At 38.6% G+C, this 23,462-nt stretch overlaps 1 protein-coding gene across 1 annotated transcript in view; it reads right to left on the bottom strand.

Annotated features, from left to right (window-relative positions):
- Window positions 1–1,217: 1,217 nt before the first annotated feature.
- The window catches only part of BRIP1 (BRCA1 interacting DNA helicase 1), a 199,848-nt gene continuing 177,603 nt past the window's right edge, over window positions 1,218–23,462 (bottom strand). The window contains exons 16-19 of the mRNA XM_075263115.1: window positions 8,815–8,927; window positions 6,494–6,573; window positions 3,787–4,125; window positions 1,218–1,987 (exon numbers count right to left, since the gene is read on the bottom strand). Of these exons, the coding sequence (XP_075119216.1) occupies window positions 1,218–1,987; window positions 3,787–4,125; window positions 6,494–6,573; window positions 8,815–8,927 (1,302 nt within the window). The remainder of the gene's footprint in view (window positions 1,988–3,786; window positions 4,126–6,493; window positions 6,574–8,814; window positions 8,928–23,462) is intronic.

The raw sequence follows: 23,462 nt of genomic DNA, 5'->3' as shown, positions 1-23,462 counted from the left end.
TATAAAAATCTGCATAAATTATAAAATAACACAGATTCCTGTTTACGTCGGCCACACAATGACTAACATGTATCCTTACATACACATTCATACAGTAAAGACTGTCACTATGTGTGGGTGGAGGAAGAAGGACTCACAGCCTCGCTCCGTGATCTGCCAAGAAATCAAAGAAAATATTATATCTCCAAGTTCAGTGTCTTCTCTGTGCTTGGCAGATCTTAGGCATCCCCTTTAACATACATTGCAACAATCGAATTCCAAGTCATATGATATTTCTACCCTAGATCTAACACCCCCAATGGCATATACTGTACCAGCACATGTTTATGTCACTTTACAATCTACCTCTTCTGTGGCCCAAAAATGAACAGTTATAAAGTATGGTTTTAAAGAATGAATGTTGTTTCAAATTTTTTCCCCATAAATCCTTAGGTCATGTGAATCTAAAAAAAAATAAAAAAATGTGTATTACATCTTATCAACTCCAATCCTGCTCTCAATTCACTGCTTACAACTGTCTTCAATAAAAACAGGTTAGAGCTCACATAAAGATCAGGCTACATAGTCTGTGGAGAGGGGAGGGGGACCATGAGTCCGGTGAGTGAGAAACAGGCACATAGAGGTGCTGCCTCATATACCAGGGAGTGTTTAGCACTTCTATAGCAAGTTTTAGCAGTAATTGAGCAATAAAACTCTAATCTGCTCCAGGATGTTTTGTCTCTGCTTATCACTGAGGCCCTATTCACATGGCAGAATTTGATGCTGATTTTGGGGTGGATTTGGCTACAAATTCAGAAGCAGATTACTTCTTGATTCCGCAACCATTGAAAACAATTGAAGCAAGACACTGGAAAAATAAGCGAGAAACCCCAAGGATTAGGCCCACTCATCTGAAAGCTGTGACAGCATGCCAAAGCTCTGTATCAGTATTACCCCTCAGAGAGCCAGAAGAGTGGAAAATGAAGAGGAATCTGAGGCGGATGTCTACCTGCCATGTGAACATGCCCTAACTCATCTGCTCATTCATCTCCCTAGTCCTTTATGAACCACAGCCTGTTTTCACTGAAGATAGTTCTGAGCAGTGAATGGGACAGATTGCCAGACAGGAGAGGGCTGATATGGGATATAAAAATTTCCTCTGATAAGATATATTACAAAGATTCATACATGCATTTAGGAAAAAATAAATGTGTTGCTCTTAAACTATTGCAGTACATTCAGTGAAAATCAAAGGTTTTATTCTTTGATCTAGAAAGTCTATTCTTTCTCTTTCTTTCTTCCTGTACATTAGTGCAAATGCCATGACCAGTTAGTGTATCAACAGAAGAACATTGACTTGGTGACATAACCCCTTGGTTTACTATTATGCTAACATTACAAGTGTTTAAGTCATTTTCTGCCCCTCTCTCTTTTTCGCCACTGGCATAGTTCTTCTCATTACATGCAATGTCACCATCAGAGGTTGGAAAGAGCAAAAAGTTGTCTTGTTCCTTCCTATCAGGACTGTACCTCTGAATCTCATTGTCAAAGAGTTCAGGAGTAAAATGGATGGAGACATCTTCATCCTCTTTTATCTCAGTAACAGAGCTTTTAGCATTTTCTAACACAGTATTAACATTATCTGTGTTATCATAAAATAGTGGAGTGACATTACACACATTCTCAATGCATTCTCCATTATTAGTAGCAGCAGGTCTGTCCAAACTCAGTTTGTTAAATAGGGCTGAAGATCTTCCCTCGAGTGCTCCACAGTCACTTGTAACTACAAGATTATGGTTTTGATTGGAGTCCCTCCTTGAAGAAGAGGCAAGAGGAGTTGAGGTGAGTGGACTGCTGATGAAGAAAGAATAGAAAGAAGACTTCTGTTTCGAGAGGTTCAGTCTTTGCTTCTCAGATTTTTCTGTCGCTTGCTTTTTAGATGAATTAGTTTTTCCTCTTCCAGAATTTGTATTTTTAGATCTCTGTGCTCTAAAAACATCAAAATCACCTAATGAAAGATAAAATAAGAACATTACTGATCATAGCAAGCAGCATACAAAAGTTTGAGTAGGAATATAAAATAGAGTACAAAAAAGATGTGGTGCCTGACAATGTATGGACTCTTCAAATATATGACTACAGTGACTATGATGAAGGCATTTGCAGAACCCCAAGAAAATACTACTGTCTTTTCTATAAGAGTATATATGTTTACATAAAAGTAAGAAAAAAAATACAAAAAATGATTAAAATAACCATTAAATATAGTCATCTGGTGGGCTTACGTCAAACACACGGTGTATTTATACCTTTAAAGCATTCCTTAATTTTTCATAAATCGCTAGTACATGTGAATATAACAAACTTTGTGATATCTTGTAAAATAAATATACTTTCTTCTCCACTTTTCAGGCAAAATTACTTTCTACATATTAGTCTATGAAGGGATAGAGGAGTCAGCTGGAAAAGACACTCAAAAAATTGCTGCTGTTAGAATTTGCTACTCTGCACTCTTAACAGTTCTAGGTTTGTAGATAAGAGACTACTAGTGCACAGAATGAGGCAATAAATCAATTAACTAGCTGTCAACAGCCTTCTACTTCACCCTTTCCTTCTCCATAGAGATCTGTGTGTGAGGCTGTATACAGAGACAAATCTTATAAACAATAAATAAATAAATAAACAAAATAAAAAAAATCAGATTGAAGATAAGGAGGTGGAAATCAACACAATTAATGGTGTAGGAAACAGATCTCTTTCAGATAAATTACAAAGTTCCTCACACTCACATTCACTATTCATTTATGAAGAGTTGTTTATAACTGGAGGTACACTTTAATGTGTACTTTTCTGAAAACAGCTTCAACATCTTCTAAATTGGCTGAACCTGTCAATAGGCTTTTGGGCACTAAATGTTCTTATGTATAAGTGGCTTAGTGTCAAACCTGCCTAAGTATGCTTGCCACAGATTCCGTTAAAAAAGCCTTTAGTAGCCAATTACATTTGCAGATCTGTTATGAAGCTAAGGTCAGGACACCTCAAGTTTAGAGAGCATGCACTTTTATTCTGTAAATACTAAGGACTATTAAAAAAAAAAAAAAAAAAACTTGGGTGGACAGACAGTTTGCTCAGAAAACCTGGTGACAGTTTTCTCTTTAACTGTTAGAAGTGGTAGAAGCAATCAGTATTGCAAAAAATAACCCTTACTAACATGGAAACAAACCCTACAGCGGACCGCATAGGACTGAAATGTTAGAGTGAGACATAATTACTGGAAATAGCAAATAAAATGGTTGGGAGACAATTTCCTAACTTGCTACTACAGGTCTCAGATGTGAAGAATGACATATACTCTGGAGCTGGATACTATTAGGTAAGGTTATATAATTCATACTACCCCTAGGAAAGAGCTCATTGTAGTGTTATTTGCCTGTTAGGTTCCTTCTAGCTTATCTCACTCTACTAGACTAAGACCCTACATACCCTACTACAAGACCCTACATACAAGGCTTCCATATCTCGTACTGATGAAGCTAATAAGCCAGAAATACTTGAGTGGAAGTTAGTAAAACTAGCTCTGCCATCATAATGGTGAATTTACATTAACGCAGTACCCTAGAAACAGCAGCAGTGTGTGGTACAAATGTCTGTTTTTGCAGTGCAGTTCTCAGTAAATAAGTGAAATAGGATCATAACTGGACCATGTGAATTGAACCTTAGGTTGTATCTGTGCTATACACTAGTGGTTTGCAAGCATGTAAATACCTCCTGTGTTAAGAAATATCAATGTTAAATATATATACAAACCTTTATTTTTGCTGTTAGTATCTTCATCTGACCCCGATTGCTCAGAACCAGAAGTAAGTATGATCACAGAAGGTTGTGGGGCACGAACAGGTGTAGAAAGGGTCTCTTCTGTATGTTGTAAAACACTATCAGAAGGGTGAACAGATATTTCCAGCAATGAAGGGTTGATAAAGCTATCGTTGGTGGAGTGAGAAGGCTCTGGAGGACAAGTGTCATCACTGACCACACCTGATGCCTGGACCTGCTGTTGCTGAGTTTTAGAAAAAACTACTAGAGACTCCAGGGCACTGTTAAAAGTAGAATGATGCTGGACCAGCTGCCGCACCCATTTTGAAAGTCCTGTAAAACATATAGAGATGTTTCCTTAAGTTCCAGTACAATTGAAGAATCTCTTTCTCTTTACAACCTGCAAGCAATGCTTTCACTTATATAATAAGATGACTGAATATAATAAATAGTTGGGTGGGGTTATGTGAATCTCTTTAGTCCTGAGTACTTGATTAATTGATATTAATTGATGCACACGCAATGCTGGTCATGATATGATTAAAGATACCCAAGATGTGGATTGATCCACTTTGCAATACTGATGGCTTATACTTAGAATAGGTCATCAATATTAGATCTGCAGAGGTCTGACACCACTGTTCAGGAACAGCATGGCTTATGGCATGTAAGGTTTACATAGGCAATGGGCGGCTTTAGGTAGAGCAGTGCTGCCCAACATACGTAAATGGGACAGCGCTGCAGTACCATAACCCACTGTTACTAAATGTATGACGAGTGAGCAGACCGACTCCTGCCATGTAAACATTAAAAGGGCCATGTATACGCTTTCAGATCCTCACAGCTCAAATATTGATGGCCCGTCATAAGGATAGGCCATTAATATTAGAAAGTGGATAACCCCTATAAAGGGTATGTTCATACAGAGTTTTTTACAGGCTGAAAAAATATACTGCAGGATTTAGATAACTATGTTTGACGCAGTTTAATTTTACTCCAGCAAACTATATGGGCCTGGAGAGTCTGCTGCAAAAAACACTAGCAGTTTTTGATGCAAATTTTTCAAAACCACATATAAAAATGGGGTGCGTTTTTTTCCACCTCCCATTGATTTCAATGGGGTTTTCAAGGTGGATACGGTCTAAAGATAGGTCATGTCACTATTTCTATTGAGTCCCCCTGAAACGAATTTGAGGCGTATTTTGAGGTGAAGTCCACCCTAAATTCCTCCTGCAAAAAAAACTCTGTGTGAACTCAAAATTCCTAAAAACCTACACATATCCATTGTTGTAGTTTCCCAAATTTTTAAGGATGCTTAGCTACTGTACATCTGCAGTTATCAGGCATACTTTAGCTTTTCATTAACAGCAATATGTCATGTCCTAGCATGATAACACTGCTAAATGGAGTGTTCTATGTTTAGTGAATTCATTTCTCTAAGTTAAATGGAATCTGAGCTCCCCCTACTGGCCGTATGCAAGAACTATAACAACTCCATTTTAATTTCTTTTATTGTTGTTTCCATCTCATTACTTGTCCACTTGCAACAATTTTTTTGGCTGCAGAGGCTGAGGATTTAGGGATTTGCACGGCCCCGCTGCCTTAATAAATTAGACTTCTAAAGTGTTTAGCTGAGGAACTTAAAGCAAAATCAATTACTGCATGTGACATGTTCAGCATAATACAGTGTTTTCCCTGTGGTCATTACTGGCTGCGGAGTCAATTAAGTCAATGCCTTCATGAAGACATAAACATGAAGAGAAATATTAAATAGCGGCATCTGCACTTCATCATCACTAAATTCCTGCAGGCATAGAAAACCTACTTGTAGCACCTGTATGACCTATTACTACAATAATGTTCACAAGGTTTAGAAAATGAATGTAGAAAGTAAGACTACATTCAGTTATGCTATGGTATCTGGGCAAATAGATTTCTGAATTGTGTTTTAAAATGTCACATGACTATTAGCAAATTATGATTTAGAGGAGCCTCTGCTATAGGATATGTTCAGAAGTAGTGGATACTCTGCACATTTTACACTGGGGGATTGTGTGCAGAAAATCAGCAGCATATTACAATACCATTATAATAAATCCAATTCACGTTCTGTAGAGAAAACCTACTGTGTAAAATATATGACCTTCAAAACAGATTTCAACTCTGTGACATGTCAATTTATGTTTGGGGTTTGCAATGCGTAAGGTGAAATTTGCAGCAAACCCACAATAATTATGTTGTGGCTTTTCTACATCATTTGTCATAATTTTACGACTGCAGGTCTTGAGTTGTAGAAATTTCACAACATATCCTTATCTTTAGAGTGTTCTTACACTGTCATTAAATAAGAAACTGGATGTTACCTAGACATTTTAAGGCTACTTGCTTGATAATGGTGCTTTATCTCACATGTAAATCATATACAGTGAAACTATTCCTTTGAGAAGACCACCCTTTTATTCAAATCCCATTTCTCGTGACAGGTTCCACAATAGATTACACATACCAGACATCTTTATTGAGAAGACCCCCTATAAAAGACCTCTTTTCAACACACTTTTGGATGGTGGTCTCAAAGACATTTCATTGTGCAATAAGCTTTCATATTTGTTAGTGTCTTTGAAGATTAAGCATTGCATAAAATATTTTAACGTGACACCTGCTATCTCATAAGCTAGGTACACAGTCATTTGTCACTTACCAGTTATATACTTTGGATTGCTCCTGAAACGGTCATCAACTAAAATAAGTGCCCCCCAGTCATTTTTATGCCGGATACACCTGAACAAAAGAATAATAGATTAATTTTACTTACAGATACAGTATTTGGGAGACACTAAACTAGACCCACTCTGAGTATAAGTACATACTAAATGGCCCGTACAAAGCTGAGCTACATGCCAGGCTCCACAGTCAGATCAGATGTACAGTACACGGGGCTCAGTCAATATAGTCACTGTGTTTTAACTCTTATGAGGATACTCAGTGGATGCTGATACATATATTCGGCACTATAACTGGCATACATATGCAGATTTCTGAATGCATGTTCTTAAACTGCAAAGGGATGGGTTAATCATATAGTAAGTCAAATGAAAATGAGCCTGTGTATTGTTGTTACAATATAAAATGCCTGTTGTATTATCAAAGTTTCTGGATGTTTGGACAGTCAACATATAAAACACTTCTTAGAATAAAAAAATTGATGTAAAACAGCCTAGAATGAAACACTGCAAAATAAGTCCATTTTATAATCAGAGGTTTCTAATACTAGGCACGTCAATCATCTTAATATTCAGCTTTTTGGGAAATGTCAGATTATCACGCTTCCCTTTGGTGAACACAGATTAAGAGTATTTCTGGATTATCAGAAGCCATATATAAGAAATGTAACAGTTTGTTGCCCTGTTCTAATGAGTTTACCATTGTTGTGCTCTAACTTTCTGCTTTACAGAAAACTAAAGTTTACTTTGCCTTTCTGTTTCTGCATGGCAGAACATTGCTAGATGTTCAGGAAAGTGCCAGATTCAAGCCTTTTCTGCTTCTACTGCCATAAATCTCTGTAGACATTTTCCTCCCAAAATGTGACCACTTTCTGTCACTGTCAGCATATATCATATTTTGGTGAAGGATCTCTTCAAGGAAAAGGTCACTTGTCTTTAGTGACTTTCTTTTCCTGTGCATGGCCTTTCGATGACGTTCTATTGAGTGGAAGGTGAATAAAGCTGAACTGCTATTTTTTCCCTCTTTTTAATTTTGCAGACTTCAGAAAGCATTGCTTTGTATTTGTGTTACCCGAGCTCTTCATGGCCAGACGGGAACACAATGAGAAATCCAATACGCTATTTGTTATAGTTCATTGCAACACATTTAATCGATACTTGCGGGGGAAACTGAACTGAAGTGATTTGTATTGAAGTAAAGTAGTTTTGTAGGCTCAGCTCTATAAGTAAATGTACAAACTGATTATTAATTATTTAATGGTGTTACTTAATCTGGATATTATTAGCCAGCATCAGTGGTGTTTTTATTTTTTTTATCAGCAACCTTCAGATTTTCCTTATTATACATTATGATTTTACAAGTATCCAGCATGATAAATAAATTACAGAAATATCAAGTGACTGTAAATTCACAATCTCTATGTATACTGTAATAGAAGACTGACTTTGCAACTAGCCGATGCCTCTTATTTTAGCTGAACAATATATAGTATAATCCATAAGAATGATAGCTGATGATAAACACAATAAACACTGCAAGTTTTAGCTTGAAAGATCATACAACACGTCTCCCATGAAAGGCCATACCAAGGTACGTTTCTCACATAAGTCATACATTGCATACATTTTATAGCAGGCATGCAGGACAATGATGTCAGCTACAATAAAAAAAAAATGAAAAGGTTTTTTAAAAGTTCTTCTAAAAAGAAAAGAAAAAAATTGGGCAAACAGTTCTTTGGGAATAAACTGTATAATTTAATGACTGAAATTCCCAGTAGCTTCAATATAACATGAACATTTGCTTAGCAACAATTTGTTTGCTTCTAAGGGTTACTATGTTGTAACTTATTTAGGCTTCTAGTCAACGCTGTAAATAAAGTTCCATTCATAAAGTTTTCTATCAATAATTGATTAGATATGATTATTAATAGAAGAATTATTCTGACTAAAGCACGTCATATTTTGCTAAGATACTACATGTATATGACAATGATCAGTCACTAGATTTTGTGCATTAATTATACAATCCACTACATAAAGTATACTGATTCAATCTACAAATAAGTCTACTCTCTCATGTGTGCAGTCACATTACCAACAAATGTATACATTTCATTTAGCGTGATCACTCTTCACTTCACAACCCACGTACCTGTTATGGAAACATCATTGGGACACAATAGCTTTGCATAAAATACTAGTGAAGTATGGGATTCTCAGACATAACTAGTTGCAAAGCAGTAAGAGTATCAATAACATAACTACCATTATCACATGAAGTCCAGGTGAAAGAACTTACCTTCCCAAGGCTTGATTCAGGGCTCGGTAAGCTTGTATCTCATACCACTGGCTGCCAGGCAGAAGTCCTCTAGTTTTTGAGTGTTGATCATTATACTTCCTTTTCAGTTCAACCTATAATAAATAAAAAAATAATTGTATGTGAGAGTGAATATCGCATAAGTCAAAGGCACATTGTTTCCCTGCATGTATGCTATACTAATACATCTGCCACTTTTGTAGTATAATTAGTACTCTGCATTGCATAACATACACGTAACACACAATGGGTTAAGTCACCAGAAGAAACTTCACACAAAATCCCAAATGGGCTGCTTGTATATATTGGCATGTTTCCTGGCTGCAAGGAATGTAATATTAATAAAATTCTATGGCTCTTACTCATATTATTTGGAATAGCTAAGCAGACTTAACATCACAGTAATGTACTTCTATTAGCACTCAGAAGATCTGAGGCAATTTTTTTTTCTTTTTTTTTTTATCCATTCAGTCTTATATGTTGACACTCTGTTTTACTTTCATAGCATGCCACATCTCTAATTGAACCTGTCACATATAAAAATGATATTTGTTTTATCTATTGTGTGACATAAAATATTGTCCATGCCATGCTCACAGTCCCATGCCATCTAAATTATGGGTAAGACAGACAGGCTGAAAGGAATAATGCTAATGCATGAAATTCTTATGATATTCCAATCCAAACTGACAAAGGAGCCAGGTTAGATTTTTTATAGGGCCGCGCACATCACATTTTGTTTATAGATGCTAAAAATGGATGTAAATGGATGGCTATCCGATTATAGAGTCAATGTTAAACAAAAGTTTTGAACAGAAAAAAAAAAAGTGTAGTATTTCCTACTTTTCTCTCATACATGGACACAGGTTCTGTTTTTTTTTTTTTTTTTTACTACTGACCTCCTAAACAGGTGGCTATCCATAGGCACCCATTTTTTCGTATGACACTAAAGTGTTGTGTGAATGACTCCTAGTGCAAACAGCGATAACTTAAAGCCATACAATTAATTTATTAATACAAACATAGTATGCAAAAAGAATAAAAAATGATATACAATATCACATCAAGGTTATAGCTATGTATACGTTAATGAAATTATGAATTTACTACAAAGTATAAGCAGCATACCGTAGGCAACATATCTATAGGATTTGGCAATAACATTTGGATTTTTACTATAGATGCACTCTAATAATTTATTTAAAAAATAGTCAAATTAAATTATTTAATGTATAATAATTATCACAATTATTTAAAAAAAAAAAAAACAAGTGTGCACCGTGGCATATTATATCTGGCAATTGCACTGAATTTCCATATGTATATATAAAGCACTACAGTGATCAGAAATCAGGTCTGCGACGAACAAGTAACAAATGTACCTCGACAAGACTAGAAAGGCGGGCAGGTATAAACTGGCTCTAAATTGCCAGGATGCCCCATTTCCACTAGCAGCAAAGCTAACAGTGAACTTTGGCATGGTAACAAGTTTTGACAAACATCACAAATCCCTGATTGTAAAAGTTTGAAATCTGCAAACAGACTTTTATGGGCTTTTGAGCGAAAAGCTGCGCCGGAAAGCTTTCTCCCTGATTTTTTTTTCTTGTGGATTGCTCTTTTGTACAGTGTTAACCTTTTTAAACTGACAGCTGAAGGGACACGCTTCAGGAAAAATACAGAAGACTTCTAACTATTTCTGACAGGTAATTTTCAACATGGGTTGGGGTACAAAATTTTATTTTCTGTACCTATGCCCTTTCAAACAAACTGTCAAATTTACAAATTCAAACTTTCAAGCCAGACAGTAAATTGAATTTGATTCTGTAGATTTAATAGTTGCCTCAATCAGATAAAATGCATGTGGCAGAATGGCGCGTCTTCTCTTAAAGTGAAAGGTGGGGAAAAGAAGCATAAACCCTCACAGAGGCTCCAATAGCTGGAATATGCTGCTCGTGTGTGAAAAACATAATACAACATTCTCTATAGACCAAGTAGTATCAAATGATTAGGCAGGTAGGCCGAGCCATAGTACAGGAAAGGACAATACTGCCGCATACATAAGGATGGATATTTAAGTAAGGTTATCAGGGCCCAAAGCAACCAATCATAGCTCAGCTTTCATTTTTTAAGAGAAATGAAAGCTGCACTGTGATAGGTGTAATGGGAAACAAAGATGGTTTTTCTTTTGGTTTCTTCAGGTCTACAAACATATAGGGAAGCTCACGACTTTCACACGAGTCAATAACATGTTAAGGCCTCATTTACACTTGAAGCAATATAATAAACAGAAATGAAGGGTGTTGTGATGGTATAACTGACTCATTCAGTGTGTGTCGCTACTACTGCCTACCGTATGGAACAATGTCAACCACAACCTTTCATTTCATAGAAGAGAATTGAAACACAAAGTGCTATTTCAGAAAATAAATTAAAGATTCAAATTATACTGTTCTGAGGTGCTTAAAATAATTATACCATTATATATGTGTGTATATATATATATATATGCACCCCTATACAAAACATGTAAGTATATAACTCATAAATAACAACTATCACAGAAACAAACATAGATGTACAGTCACAACCAGTTTTTATAGTTCCAATACATGTAAAATGAGAAATAGGTGCTAAATAAAACATTTTCTACCATTATGTTTCTATAGCTCCTAGGCAAAGCTGAGTGTTTCCATGGTAACACCAACCAAACAAACCCTGTACTGTCTGGCCCAGAGCACTTGTTCTTTGGTTGTTTTTTTTTACCTAACTTACCTAATGCATGTAAGCATTAGGTTGGGGACAAATGGAAGTAAATATGACAACTAGAGATGAGCGAGTACTGTTCGAAATGGCAGTTTCGAATAGCACGCACTCATAGGAATAAATGGAGCCGGCCGGCCGGCACGCAGACGGGTCCGGCGTCCTGCCGCTTAACCCCCTGCGTGCCGGCTGGCTCCATTCATTCCTATGGGTGCGTGCTATTCGAAACTGCCATTTCGAACAGTACTCGCTCATCTCTAATGACAACAAGAGAAGGCTATACAGGGCTTGTTTGTGGTCTTTTACATTGGCTATACATTGCCTACATAGGAGATATAGTTACAAAACAATAGAAAAATTTCAGTTTGCTTCAGTTTTCATTTTAGAGACACTGAAATAATAAAAATTAAATTGACTGCAAAGGTGGACATAGACTTTAAATGGTCAACAACTTTTTTTTTTACTAACTTTACATATATCAGAGGATACAGGCAATCATACCAAATTTTACAAAATATATCTTATCAGAGAAAAATGATTCTTTCTGCTCCCCCCGTTTCTACTAAACAAAGCTTTACTCTGAAAATGTAGCAAAATATTCATCTCAGGAAGGACTGCAGGTCACATGATTCAGATTACACATGCCTATAGAAGTCTATGGAGGGGGTGGAAAGGTGGGGGTTAACAATGAGCAGGAGATAACACAAGAAAGAAATGCCTAATCTGATACAACCAAAGCATTTTCTGCACTCAATGTTAATGCTAAAATTATTTTTTTTAAAACAGCTAATAATTGGAGAAAATAATCAGAGAAGATTCTCATTTTACAGAGATCCCCAGTCACTCCTGTTCTGACATTCATGGCGCCTTCTGGAGTTTGCACTTCCTACTTGTAGTCATGACTTCCTGACAGCCATGTGACTGGTGCAGTCAATCACCAGCTGTAGTGGTGGTGAGGACAGTATGGCTTCTTTCATTAATTTAACCCATTCGGACAAGTTAAAAAAAAATCCAACTGTACTACATCTATAAATAAGATTGTTATTTCTTACATTTGATGACTTTCTTCTAGATAACTTTTTATAAAGAAGCATGTTGGACAAAAAGCTAGTGGGATCTGGCATCCCTAATCTTCCTGAACATAGTAGGAAGTAGAAGGCAGAAAGACCCCGATCTTAAATTAAGAGTGGCCTTGAGAATCAGAATTTGGGGATTTGGGTATGACTGAACTCCATTTGTAGAATAATCTGTGTACATAGCTATATAAAAGCAGACATTTACACATAGCACACAGAACATCCATTTAAATGTAATACATTTTCAAAGACTATTATGATAAGTGAATGTACAGGATGACAAACTTATCAAACACTGTAAAAATAAATCCTCCTGTCTATATCATCCATGCTTCAAAGTCTGTAAACCCCTATTGGCAAAAGGGCTACAAAGACTGCTAATTATCGCTGAGTGACGAGACAAATAAAGGTCACCAAATTTAGACTTTTCTGCTTAAATAAGCAAAGAGGATGTTACATCTTGCAAAAATCATGTTTTGGCATGATAGGCTGATGTGGATTGCTGAGGGTTAAACATTCATTAGAGCCCTGGCAAAGGTATATTAGGAAAAAAAGAAACCTCACGTCAGTTTAATGTAATCAGAATCCATTTCATTGTATAACTTCACATTAGCAGGCATCAAATAAACGCCCAATTCAAAATGACAGGTTGCATATGTGAAAAAGCCACTCTCCCCTGCTAGCAAATATCCTCAATATGCAGCAAACCACGGGCTAGGGATTAGTTAAAATGTCAGAAGACAGCCTTTTACCTGATCATCCTTAAAATATACTCTTAGCTATCAGGCATGCTTTACAGGCTGCAGCCAGCAAGCAGTAGACGGCCTGTGGCAAGCTCTGCCATCTTGTAGCTGTCAAACAGATTCAGACTTTGATCTGTCTTGGAGGTTGCGAATACACTGTCTTCCTATTAGTTTGTGTCTAGCAGTATTATACCTGTTAGCCATGATGTGCTTCACGCATAATTTAACAAATATTTCCCGCCTGTGTACATTTCTACACCAAGACCTACAAATACATCCCAAAAGTTAGTACAATAACCTTGTACATTACAAATAGGAAATATACCGTGGCCTTAATGACTTGAAAGGCATCACTTATATTCCGAACATTAGGTTCTATGGCTTTCAAGAGCAGTTTTATCTTATTCTATAGTCGATGTATATTATTCCCTTAGCACCATCCACTGTCATCGTGGTACTGGCACAAGATAATGAAAGCCCCCTCTGTTATCTCATACTCCTGCCATAAACCATTTCAGGATTAGGTTCCGGCTCAGGACGGACACATTTTTGAGTTTCTGAGTACATATGGTTTTGAGGGATATAGCATTTTGTTTTTGCTTAGGTTATTCAAATAATTTGTGTCTTTTTTTCGGTAATAAATACCATATATACTCGAGTATAAGCCGACCCGAATATAATCCGACACCCCCTAATTTTACCACAAAAAACTGGGAAAACTTATTGACTCGAGTATAAGCCAAGGGGTGGGGGTGGGGGGGGGGGGTGCAGTAGTTGCTGGGTGCTGGGGAAGGGGAGGGGGTGTTTTGGTTGTCTGTCTGCCCCTTCCCTGAGCTTGAGGACTGGGGGTTTTTCCCCCCCACTTGGAATTCAGCCTGGCTGAATATAGCATATCTGCAGTGCTCCTACTGATCCCTTCCCGACGGAATATGAGCAGTGCAGATACCCTAGCCTGGATGTAGTCAGGCTGAATTCCAAGTGGGGGGGAAAAAAACTCAATCTCTGGGAAGGGGCAGTTAGACAACTTTTTTTCCCCACATAGAGCAGCCTGCAAAAGAGAGGCACTGCCGGCCGGGGAGCCTTTACAGGAGCTCTGAGGGGAATCCCCGGCAAGAGCTCTGAGGGGAATCCCCAGCCGGTCGGACCTGAAGGAGAACTGCAGCTGGCCGGAGCGCTGAGGGTCGGCCGCAGTTACTATCTAAAGGAATGCACTTGAGAGCAGTCGTGCCCACTCCCTCCTCCCTCCAGCAGCATTGCGGCACCTGCCCGGACCCCTCGAACCGGGACATCGTAGAGCATCTCCGCTGTAACACTTACAGCGGAGATTTCCTAGATCCCCAGGCCTGCAATCTCTGATTGCAAGCATGATTGAAGGGAGCTCCGACATTACCGCTATAAACGTTACAGCGGAGGTGCCGGTTGGTATGGTGCGGGTGCCGAGCCACAGCATTGCCACGCTCATAGCAGGAGTGTAGCGATGCTGTTGATTTCAAACTGCAGAAGTACTTACTATACTTCTGCTAGCAGGCCCAGAACGCAGATACACGCGATACATGTGATGGAGAGTGTGTGTGTGTGTGTGTGTGTGTGTGTGTGTGTGTGTGGGGGGGTATCTGTATTCCGGGCCTGCTAGCAGAAGTACCGTAAGTACTTCTGCAGTTTGAAATGAAAAGCATCGATATGCTCCTGCTATGAGTGTGGCGATGCTGCGGCCCGGCACCCACCCCGGTGTCTGTATGCCAGGTCTGGATGGCGGGTCTGTAACTATGATATTGCTCAATTACCCGAGTACAAAAAGCTGAAAAACTCGACTTATTCTCGAGTATATACGGTAGGCCTTTATTACACACACACACACACACACACACACACACACACACACATACATATATAATTTTATATCTATTTTCTAAATACCCAAAACAATATAAACATAAAGGGTGGGGGAATATTTCTGTTTTTCAGTATTTTTTTTATTTTTATTTTATTAAATGGTCTCTCCATTATGGTAAATTTTACGTAGGTGACACAGTGTTGTGTCCCCAAGGTAGCTGTGATGTGGGCTATATATATATATATATATTGTTATTACTTTATTTTTTATACACCGCCATGCCTTTAGGGGTCTTTTTTTCAGATTTCCTCTGTAACGGAGGATGATACAAGATCTTGTGCATCTGCTTATCATACAGGTACGTTCTTTGGCAAATGGTGGCTTAACAATGGCTCAAGGTCTGCCATCCTAGTACAATTATTAGGCCTTTTCAATAGGATCCCTGCCAGAAATACACTGACAGACACATACGGTAAGTACATTTTATAAAGTATCACAGTGTATAAATAAGAAGAAGGGACAAAAACATAACTTGCTGTTCTGATTCTAAGAACAGTGCGTGTTTTACTCACATTAAGAACGAAGAGTGGCCCCTGCTACATTAATTTCAATGGGAGTGAAAGAGATTACCAAACACTGCTTTCTAATATTTTTGTTGTGCAAAAGTGGTAAACATTTGGTATTTCAAGATTATAGAATAAAGTTATCATATCATAAATATAGCATGGCCAACAGTGTAAATTGGTCAATCATGTCACCTGACATACTATGCTGTATCTGAATGGACTGAGCCCTGGACTCATTGAGACACCAGACAGCCTTTTAGATACATTTATTTGAAAGTAAAAGGTTACTGAAAAACGATATAAAGACATACTAATAAATAAGAAAGATAATTTACCTGAATACCTACAATGGGATATATCAATCTGATATTATTTAAACCCCTCAAAATCACTGACATTGACTTTAGTAATGTGCAAAGTGGTACTGTATATACTCGAGTATAAGCCGACCCGAATATAAGCAAAGGCCCCCAATTTTACCACAAAAAACTGGGAAAACTTATTGACTCGAGTATAAGCCTAGGGGGGAAATGCAGCAGCTACTGAAAAATTTCAAAAATTAAAATGGTCTAAGTTTTTGTGTGCAGTAGATGCTGGGTGCTGGGGAAGGGGAGGGGGTGTTTTGGTTGTCTGTCTGCTCCTTCCTTGAGCGTGAGGACTGGGATTTTTTTCCCCACTTGGAATTCAGCCTGGCTGAATATAAGGGATCTGCAGTGCTCCTATTAACCCCTTCCTGACGGAACAGTAGCACTGCAGATCCCCTATATTCAGTAGACCGGGCACTTTCAGACACAGGGATACCTAATGTGTATGTGTTTCACAGTCATTTTCTACTTTTATATGTATTCTAGGGAAAGGAGGGATTTAGAACTTTTATTTATTTTATTTTTTTAGTTTATTTTTTTCCCCCACTATTCTATGGGAGATTCTATACATTGCTATTGCGGCTGGTCATAACCCCCCCCCCCAGGTTATCCTGGGTACAAAAAGTTGTATAAGTGGGCATAAACTTCTGTTTGGGAACACTACACTGCTCACATGGGAAGAAGCTGGGCTTTTTCAATTTTGGAGTGTAGATTTAGAAGAAGCTGTGCTTTGATCACAGGTGATATAGGCGTTTGTCAGCTGTACCATAAAGCTGACAAACGCCCTGAGCGGGTGCCATCACTATGGCGTAATAGTATGTCATGGTGTGGGTTGATACTGTTCCATGACATACTATTACATTATGGTGCTGGAAGGGACTAAAGCGGTGGACATACAAGTCTACGGAGAGGGAAGCTGTGGAAAAAACAAACAAAAAAAAAACACGTACATACTGCAGCCTCTAAGCTTGGCTACATTTAGAACTAAAGCATACCATACAGAAGATATTTATCTGCTGTCAGCCCTAAGTGTATGACCACCACAGACATCAGAAACTTGACAGATGCAGTTAAATTTGGTGAAATCTGCCAAGATAATGTTCTAATACGGTACAGGATAAGACAAATTAGTAATAGCCGCAGTAACCTCCATCTCTCCCTTTAAACTTTGTGTTTGAGACTAAATACGAATACGGTTGCTATTAGACATAAGCACTTATTATCTTTAATAAGATATATTACAAACTTTTTTCTATTCATGTAGGAAAAGTTACTTTATAACAGGATTTTTATATAATATTTAGGGAATATGTGAATATGCCATTATAGTGTGACTGGATAAACACTGTATAATGATACCTTATTGACCCTTTCACGAACATATTCATAATGAGCAAGTGGCAGTTTATGCTCTAGGATGAATATATCAGTCATGGTCTTCGAATGGGCACTGTCAATGTACCCTGCAGCAACTGCCCTGGTATTTTAACCGTTTACATACCATGACTGAGACTAGGCATATAGAGGCTGAATGTAATAAGTTGAAAGTCAGTATAACGCTGACCTGAATAATAATAATAATAATAATAATACCCTGCAATACAGAAGTATAGGGAATATTATACAAGCGACCAAGAAATTGCAGGCTTAAAGAGGACCTTACACCATATCTGGGCACAGGCAGTGTTATATACTGCCAGAAAGCTGACAGTGCGCTGAATTCAGCGCACTGTCGGCTTTCCCGATCTGTGCCCGGTGTGAAGAGCTTACGGCCCGGTACCGTAGCTCTTCTATGGTCAGAAGGGCGTTTCTGACCATTAGCCAGGAACGTCCTTCTGCCTCGCGGCGCCAATCGCGCTGTGCTGTGGAGCGGGGAGGAACGCCCCCTCCCTCTGCTCACACAGCTCGTCCATAGACGAGCATTATCAGGAGCGGGAGGGGGGAGTTCCTCCCGGCTCCACAGCACAGCGCGATTGGCGCCGCGAGGTAGAAGGACGTCTCTGGCTAATGGTCAGAAACGCCCTTCTGACTGTAAAGCGCTACGGTACCGGGACCGATAGCGCTTTACACCGGGCACGGATCGGGAAAGCCGACAGTGCGCTGAATTCAGCGCACTGTCAGCTTTCTGGCAGTATATAACACTGCCTGTGCCCAGATATGGTGAAAGGTCCTCTTTAAGTTTAATAAAATGTTGAAAATATTAAAATAAAAAGAAATTCCATAAAAATTGTAATTTTCCCTAACACTTCGTTTTATCATGTTAAACAAAATATATAAATCAGCACATAATTGGTATTACTGTGCTTGAAACAATCAGCACTAAAAATGTTAACATGTTATTTAATCCAAAGAGTGAGCACGGCAAGAAAAAGAAGGAACACAACAATTATATTCTTTTATATTAAAGTGATCAAAAACTTGAATGCACTCAAAAAGAGAACAGATGAAAACTACCGTATTTTTCGGACTATAAGACGCACTGGACTATAAGACTATAGGTTTTAGAGGAGGAAAATAGGGAAAAAAAATTTTGAAGCAAAAACTGGTAAAATATTTAATATATGGGAGTTGTAGTTTTGCAACAGCTGCAAGGCCACATTGACAGGTGACCCTGCAGCTGTACGGGGACGCATAGAGTGTTTTTTTTTTGCGGGGCCAGAAGTACTTTTTAGTTATACCATTTTGGGGAATATCTATTGCTTAGATCACCTTGTATTGAAAAAAAAACAAACGGTGGTTTATGATATATGATTTTCTACTTTTATATATATATTCTAGGGACAGGAGGTGATTTAGAACTTTTATTTATTTCATATTTTTATTATATATTTTTAAAGCTTTTTTTTTTTTTTTTTTTTACTATTTTATTCCCCCCCCCCGGGGCTTGAACCTGCGGTCACTTGATCGCAAGTCCCATAGACGGCAATACAACTGTATTGCCGTCTATGGGACATTCTGTCTATTAGTATTACGGCTGGTCATAGAGACCAGCCGCAATACTAATACAGCAGTGACAGGCCTGGGAGCCTCATTAGGCTCCCGGCTGTCACCCGAACAGGTCGGCTCCTGCGATATCACCGCGCAGGAGCCGGCCTGCAACTTTACAGGTACTGGGCCGGTGGGGACCGGCCCCGGGGGAGAAGAGGCCGCTGATACTGACCCGGCATCCGCTGTACTAGAGAGGCGGATGCCGGGCGAGGGATAGACGCCGGGGCCTGAGACATCGCTGCCCTGCCCTGCATGAAGCCAGCGGCGGGGGGACGGAGGAGCGGAATAGCATCACTCCTCCCGCTGCTGGCTTCTTGCAGGGCAGGGCAGCGATGTCTCAGGCCCCGGCACCTGTAATGGCGTCTATCACTTTCCAGCTTCCGCCTCTCTATTACAGCGGGGAATTTCAAATTAAAGAAAGAATGACGGATTTATGAGTGTAAATTTATGACCCTGCTTCAAACACTGGAGAAGGAGCTAAATTTGTCACATGGTTTTATGGCATCCTACAGAAATCACTGACCTGAGACCCTGAGAACTGATAAAAACCTGAAATTTGCTTATATAGTTCTTACATTGTTTCTACCAATAGCTAATAACCCTCTAACCCCCCTTCCTCCTGGAATTCTATCCCTATGTTCCCTTTTGTACATAAATATGCATCCTTCAGAAATGGCTTTAAATTTACCTGAGAAAGGAGCCTAGAGTTCTGAAACGTTGTAATCTGTCATCATTATTAGTTAGCCATTAAAAAGGTATCAACTACTGAAGACTATCAAGTTTTTTGTTTTTTATATTTCCTACCCACTGGCTAACACAGTACGAGAACAAACATTTTCCTTATACAAAGTGCAGTCAGGCATCTTAGATTACATGTCATAAGTGCCATACAAAATCATGATCAATATTCAGCAACATCCATAGAGGATTTTCAGAGAAACACGTAGACTCTGGCTAGAGCAACATATATCAAAGAGACACAACCCGGTCTCCCTTGAAGGACACTTCCGGGGCTAGGTTTGGAAAATGCAATCTCCGACCTAATCTACACTGATCCTGGTCATCTGTAGTCACATAAAATGCAGTGGAAATGACAGTGAGAATATACATAAGAAATTAAGAAGTAAATCAAACAAGGGAATAGAGTGGGATTTGAAACATATAAAAAAGACATTTTGTGAAACTCCCCCCCCTTCCCCCCAATCTCTCAACCCATAGTCCCATACAGCACCCTCATCCCACATCAATCTTTACTCAACAATTCCCTAACTTCATAACGTAAGCATTTCCAGAGTTCCATTTAGATTTTTTTAGTTTGTAGTTCAATAGGCAGAGAGATCTTCCACTTAAAAATTTTATGAACTTTCACCTCTCCCCAAAAAAAGCACATGTTGGGATAATCCCATTTGTCTGGAGTCGAAGCATTACATTTTGGGCAACTGATAATTCATTATGGATTGGTAGTCCATATTGTGTCCTGAATTCTGTGATGTTTTCCACAATTTCTCCTCCTCCTGAGTCAGCTGACTAGCTTCATTATTCCCTTGGTTTCTCCATAGTTGGTATTATTTCCTGTCTCTCCCCATATTTGTTTAGAAATACAGAAAAGTTAGACTGTATTAGCTTACAAAACCTCACTCCACATCACCAGTGTCCTTTAATATCTAGCCAATGATGACAAGTCTGAATGTATTGAGTATGGTGAGAAGATCCCATGGGGTCACCAAGTCACTTTCCAGATCTCAGTTATAATGCATAGTGTACCCAGTCCAATATGTGGTGAGGGAGACATGCCAGATTATAGCCCTGTATGTTGGGCATGTTAATTCATCCCTTCGATCTTAACATTGTTAATTTGTGGTATGCTGCTGTTGGTCTTTTATTGCCCAATATACAACGACAGGTAGAGTGGAGTCTTAACATCAGAATGTTGCAGAAGAATGGGGAGTGTTTGCAGGGAGTAGAGTAACTTAGGAAAGTTTACCCCTTTTAACAAGGTGACAGCGGCCAAGCAGAAATAATGGCAGGTGTTCCCATTTTTCTAACTCTCTAGTTTTGACTCTTTTTGTCAAACAATGGTGGTAGTTTATAACGTATATAGTGTCAGGGATTTTCCTTATTTTTATCCTAAAGTACCTAATATAATTTGGGACCTGTTAAATACCAAGACCCCATGTTTCAAAGGCATCATTTACCCTATACTCAGAGAGAAAGACCTGAAGTTTTCTATTGCGTTAAACAATTTTGGCAGATGGATAACAGGGTCTGTGATAAACAGTATAATGTCAATGGCAAAAAGAGTATGGTCCAATATTACCATACCCTGTATCTGGACATCTAGGATTAAAGTCCGAATATTTCACCAAAAATATAGCAGGTCCGCACTAAGTGCGGACCTGCTATATTTTTGGTGGAATATTCAGATACGAAGATTGCCTCGTTCAGTCCAGAGGTAAAAGGCCGTGCACCCAGGGGATTTGGAGCATATTTACATGGTGAGATCGAAACTTTTTTCATTTATTAGGATTAAAGTCCCTCCATGCATTCTGGAGTCTGGTAAGTGCCAAGAATTTCCCCCCTGGTCGGAGTACTCCATTGTAGACCTCCAGGAGTTACTGTATGACTCTATATTTGACACATTGAGGGATGGGTGGCTGTAAAATATACCAGTTTAGGACACTAAATCCCAGCTCCAAAATGGCACAATGTAGTTAATCAATTTTAAAATAATACAATGAAGTTCTAAGGTCCACACAATGAAATTACAATTTTATTATCCATTTGTTGGAAACATGGATGGAAAGATCTTGCTATTGGTTTTCATCTGTTTTTGCATCTGCTTTCTTTGTTAAAGAGGACCTTTCACTATCTCTACCATGTAGCACCACTACACTAACTTCAGCACAGTTGGAATTATATCTATATCTCCCACGTTTCTTGAGCAACAAGTGCAGTTGGATTTAGGGCCTAATGTGCTATTTAACTTCCGTAATATCAGAAGGGCTATCCATCCCATTTTATAAACGACACCCCTTGTGGTATTTATCAAGAAACTTAGTGAGCATATTTAACCCTTGAGTGTTGAATTCATTTAGTTTCCAGAAATGAATGCGCAGCTGGAAAAAAAATTTTTAATTTTTTTTTTTACAATTTGAATACCCAATATTCTGTGCCCAGCTTGGTCAGCAAAGACACACACTCCAAAAACTGTTAAACGGTTAACCTGTGTACAAGGGTTTTTGGAGTGTCTGTCTCTAACACAAGCTGGGCACAACATATTGCACATGGTTGGGATGTATTTATGGAAAAATGTACATTATCACCATTAGCTGAACCTTCATGTCTGGAAAATAAATTAAAGCAAAGCTTAGGAGTTACTGTTCACTGCACCTCTGCTTAAACTTCAGGAATGTAGTTTCTTGGGCTCTCGTGTCATGGGATTCTACTTTATGGGCATTTCAGGGGATCTGCAAAAGCGACATTGCATCCCGAAACCAATCTGTCTAAATCTGTGCTCCAAAAAGCAAATAACACTTCTTCACTTCTGTGCTCAGCGGAGTGTCCAAACAGCAGTTCATACCCACAAATGACATTGCTAAGTATGTTGTTCTACAGCAATGTCATAAATGTGGGGTATAAACTGATGTTTGGGCACACAGCAGGGCGCAGATGTGAATGAGTGCTATGAGGCTCTTGGAGTGTTTGGTTTTTGGATGCTATGTCATGTTTGCAGAGCCCCTGAGGTGCTAATGAAGTGGAATCCGCTAGGAAGTGCTCCATTCTGAAAAGTGCACCCCTCAAAGAATTTATCAAAGGGCCCAGTGAGCATTAATTATGCCAAATGTGAATTCACAGTGGATGGTAAAAAGTGAATATATAAGCTGTGGGGGTACAATGGATAGACCAAATTACTTACTATTTTCCTATTAACTTCTATAATTGGGGGCTTACTCTGGGGTCACTTCTGGTGTCTTTTCCCCAAGCTCTAAATCTGAGGTGCACCTTGGTAGACACACAGCTTATACATTCACTTTCTGCTGCAGCTAGTTTTCACCTGAAGATTTTTTTTTTCGTATTGCACAAGCTATCTTTTTTTTTTTTAAATTGTCTTACATAATAATACATCATGGTGTAAGACACACATTTCCATGATGCACTATTGGGGGCTAGTGCAGGAAGGGGTGAAAGCAAGTCTCCATTACCAGATCAGACTCCTCCCTGTGATTGACTGAGCAGTCTGTCAGCTTTGCAAAGTGCACTTATCTGCTGAGCCTCATAATGTGTAGAAAATCAAGCAA

Source organism: Leptodactylus fuscus, chromosome 2 (genome assembly GCF_031893055.1).
Source record: "Leptodactylus fuscus isolate aLepFus1 chromosome 2, aLepFus1.hap2, whole genome shotgun sequence".
Taxonomy (NCBI): domain Eukaryota; kingdom Metazoa; phylum Chordata; class Amphibia; order Anura; family Leptodactylidae; genus Leptodactylus; species Leptodactylus fuscus.
The sequence above is the reverse complement of the archived record's forward strand: the minus strand, read 5'-3'. Positions and strand labels throughout refer to the sequence as shown.